The sequence below is a fragment of the Mustela erminea genome, chromosome 14 (genome assembly GCF_009829155.1).
Source record: "Mustela erminea isolate mMusErm1 chromosome 14, mMusErm1.Pri, whole genome shotgun sequence".
In the NCBI taxonomy this organism is placed as follows: Eukaryota; Metazoa; Chordata; class Mammalia; order Carnivora; family Mustelidae; genus Mustela; species Mustela erminea.
Genome location: NC_045627.1, coordinates 26,268,885 through 26,272,334, shown reverse-complemented (window position 1 = coordinate 26,272,334; position 3,450 = coordinate 26,268,885). Strand labels below are relative to the sequence as shown.

The 3,450-nt window shown below is 33.7% G+C and overlaps 1 protein-coding gene across 1 annotated transcript; it reads right to left on the bottom strand.

Annotated features, from left to right (window-relative positions):
- Positions 1-852: 852 nt before the first annotated feature.
- LOC116573634 (mitochondrial import inner membrane translocase subunit TIM14-like) lies at positions 853-1,268 on the bottom strand. Its single transcript, XM_032313823.1, is given in 2 exon segments — positions 853-1,052; positions 1,054-1,268. Coding segments are annotated over 2 exon segments (396 nt in total). The 3' UTR covers positions 853-871.
- Between the last annotated feature and the right edge of the window lie 2,182 nt (positions 1,269-3,450).

Here is a 3,450-nt window from a genome sequence, read left to right as displayed (position 1 = left end):
TTATACTCTTTAGACCCCAACACCCATCATTTCACTTTTGGTTTTTCTGTAATGTCATTTAATTAAACTGTTACACTCATAAGAAGCAGGTAGTTGGGGGTTTTTTGTATTTAATCTAACTATTCTTCATTATGTACATGAAGTATTAATGCAATTACTTACTAATATAACTGATTTTATAACTGTTTCTCACGTTTCATATTTCTTTTGCTCTTCATTTCTGTCCTTTTGGATCACTCTTTTATTATTGTAGTTTTCCCCTTTTATTTTATTATTTTTTATTTTTAAAAAGATTTTATTTATTTAAGAGAGAGAGATGGAGAGCATGAGCAGAGTGAGGGGCAGAGGGAGAGGGAGAAGCAGACTCCCTGACGAGCAGAGAGCCTGGAGTGGGGCTTGATCCAAGGACCCGGAGAGGATGTCCTGAGCCAAACACAGCCACTTAACCAACTGAGTTTGGTTAGTTTTCCCCTTTGAGGTAGTAGATATGGGGGCACCTGGGTGGCTCAGTTGGTTAAGCATCTGCATTAGGCTCAGGTCATGATCCCAGGGTCCTGGGATGGGACCCTGCATGAGACTCCTTGCTCTATGGGGAGCCTGGGTCAAGCTCCATTTATCAGCCTACACCTAAAATTGACAAGTGTTCCAGGGAAAAATTGATAGCTAATTGTCTATTCACTTATAAATTATTCTTCCCATCTCTGGAATTTTAGACCAAGTAGTTCCTTAGATTTCCACATCTCTCTGATATTTTTAAAAATGTGTTTTTTATTCCCCCCCATTTTTTTTTTTTTAGCTTTGAGGCGTTTTATTCTAAAAAGCTAGCATTTGTATACACCAACAAGGACTTAAAATTCATCACACATTTACCTCATTTTTTAGCTTGACCTTCTACTAAATCTTTAGCTTCATTGATTTTGGCTGCTACATAAGGAGATCCTCCCTTGTCTGGATGATTTAAAAGCATAACTCGTCGATGAGCATCTCTTATTTTTCCTTTATTGGCAGTAAGACTTACACCTAGTATTAATGCTGCTTCTCATTTAGTCATTTGGTTTCAAACCTAAATAGCCAGCGCTGAAGACAGATTTTGGTAGGCTCTGAAAAACTTGTTTTATTTGAGACTCCATATGTTTAATGGCTTGCAAAACATAATAGCTTGCAAATCCTGCAGCAGCAATGGTCAGTCCCTGTTTTTTATTCCTTATCTGGCTTTTTCTGGTTTTTGTCCACAGGAGCATAATCTGCATTATTTCATAACCAGCCATGAACTTCTTACTACGTCCTGTTTGTAAGTAGAAGACACCTTACCCATTCCTTAGAACATAACTGCAATTGGCCCTTTAGAAAAGCAGTGTTAAATGAGAATCTCCATAAGATTCACCTTCATCTACACATTTATTTTCTTACCTTTCAACAAATATCATTACTTGCAAACTCCTTAAGTATTTTTGCCCAATACGATTTTTATGTGATCATGTTAACTAAATGAAAGAACCCAATGACCCATGTGAAAACTACAAAAGTTAATTCAGAAATGATGATACTAATGCTAACAGATTAAGGTAAGCAGTGCCCATTTATGAGAACTGGGTCTCTGAACTTTTTTTTTTTCCTCTCACTTCTTCTCTTGGATTATTTGTCCTAATTTTATTCAATTATAAAAATTCTTCATATTCTAGATAAGTTATTTACTTTCTATATGTTTTGCAAATATCTTTCCAAGTGTGTGACTCATCTTTTCATTGTTTTAGTGGTGTCTTTTGAAAAACAGATTTGGATTTTGATACAGTACAATTTACTGATTTTTTTCTATGGATCACATTTCTAATGTGTATGTATGAAATTATTGCCAAAACCAAAGTCACAAAATTTTCTCCAATTTTTTCTTGTAGAAGTTTTATAGCTCAAGTTCTTGCAGTTAGGGCACTTTTCTTAATTTTTGTGTTTGTGTTTGTTTTTGTTAATTTTCAAGTTATGAGTCAAATTTTATTTAGTCCCAAAGGACTTGGACTATATATATATAGTCCCAAAGGACTTGGACTTATTTAGTCCCAAAGGACTTGGACTATATATATATATATATATGCATATCCATATTCAGTATGCCTACCCTATTTGTTGAAAAGACTTTCTTTTCTTCACTGCATTGCCTTGACTCCTTTGTCAAGTTTATGATGAGATATGTGTCCCAGCCTCTCCTATCTGCTCTCATGTGGTTTTTCTTTTCATGTTCACCCAACATAGTCATTACTTAGCCAGAATTTAGCTTTTTAAAGAGGAAATTATTTCATATATAGTTGCAGATTGAGTGTGTCTTGTGTGAGGAGGTGAGTTCGGGATCTTCCTATGTCACCATGTTGAACCAGATGTCCTGTTGAATATCATATTGATTTCTATCTAGACTCTATTCTTTTCTATTTATTTATATTTCTATCCTTATGTTGGTACCACATTATATTTCAATATTTTTGAAATGAAGGTTAAAATGTCTAAATTATCTTTAAATATATTTCACATGCTTTGAAATCAATAGTTTATTGAGTTGCAATATCTTAATGCTTAAAGATTTAAATGACTGAAGTAACATCTTAAAAATCATATAATTTAAAACTCTGATAATCATAAACAAATGTTAACAAAACAGAGAAAAGAAGCTTTTAAGATTAAAAATAAACTCTATGATCTTATAAAACTGCAGAGAACTCTGACTAGAGAAATTAAGTTATGGAAATTGTGAAAAGGGGGAAATTATGGATGACTTAGCAGAGTAGGCCATATTAGTTGCATAGGAGACCATTGGGGAAATTTTTGGGGTGGGGATAAATACCTGATCCCCACCCCAAAGATTTAAATGCTAACAAAACAGAGAAAAGGGACTTTTAAGGTAAAAGTAAACTCTATGATCATATAATTTATATTATGATGAATTATTATTATGCATTATTTTGAAATAGTGCCAGGTTTGAGAATGACATGACAATCAAATGAATATTCTGGAAATAAATAATCAAACATGTTTAATCATTATGGAAAGAACATAAAAAAATAAGTATATAATACAGAGGTAAAAGCTGCAATGTAAGATATTTGGGCATCAGCTAAATGTCAGAGATATACACTATTATTTTTAATAATTATTAAATTATGTGGAATGACAAACATTTATGCAGACACACATATTTTATGTCAAGAGCTCTAACTTCTACCTGGCAGACTACCATTTTAAAAATATTTCAGTTTGAGTTCCCCCAGAAGCAGATCCTTAGACAGTGACTCAGTGCAATTACTCTATTTGGAAACCATAATAGGGGAGTAGAGATATGTTAAGGAAAGAGAAGGCAGCCAATAAAGGATGCATTATTAAGCTAGCTACCACTATGATTGGCTAGAGCTTGATCCCATGGAGAAACTCTGGGAAGGGTGCAAAATGAGAGGTGAGGAAATTGG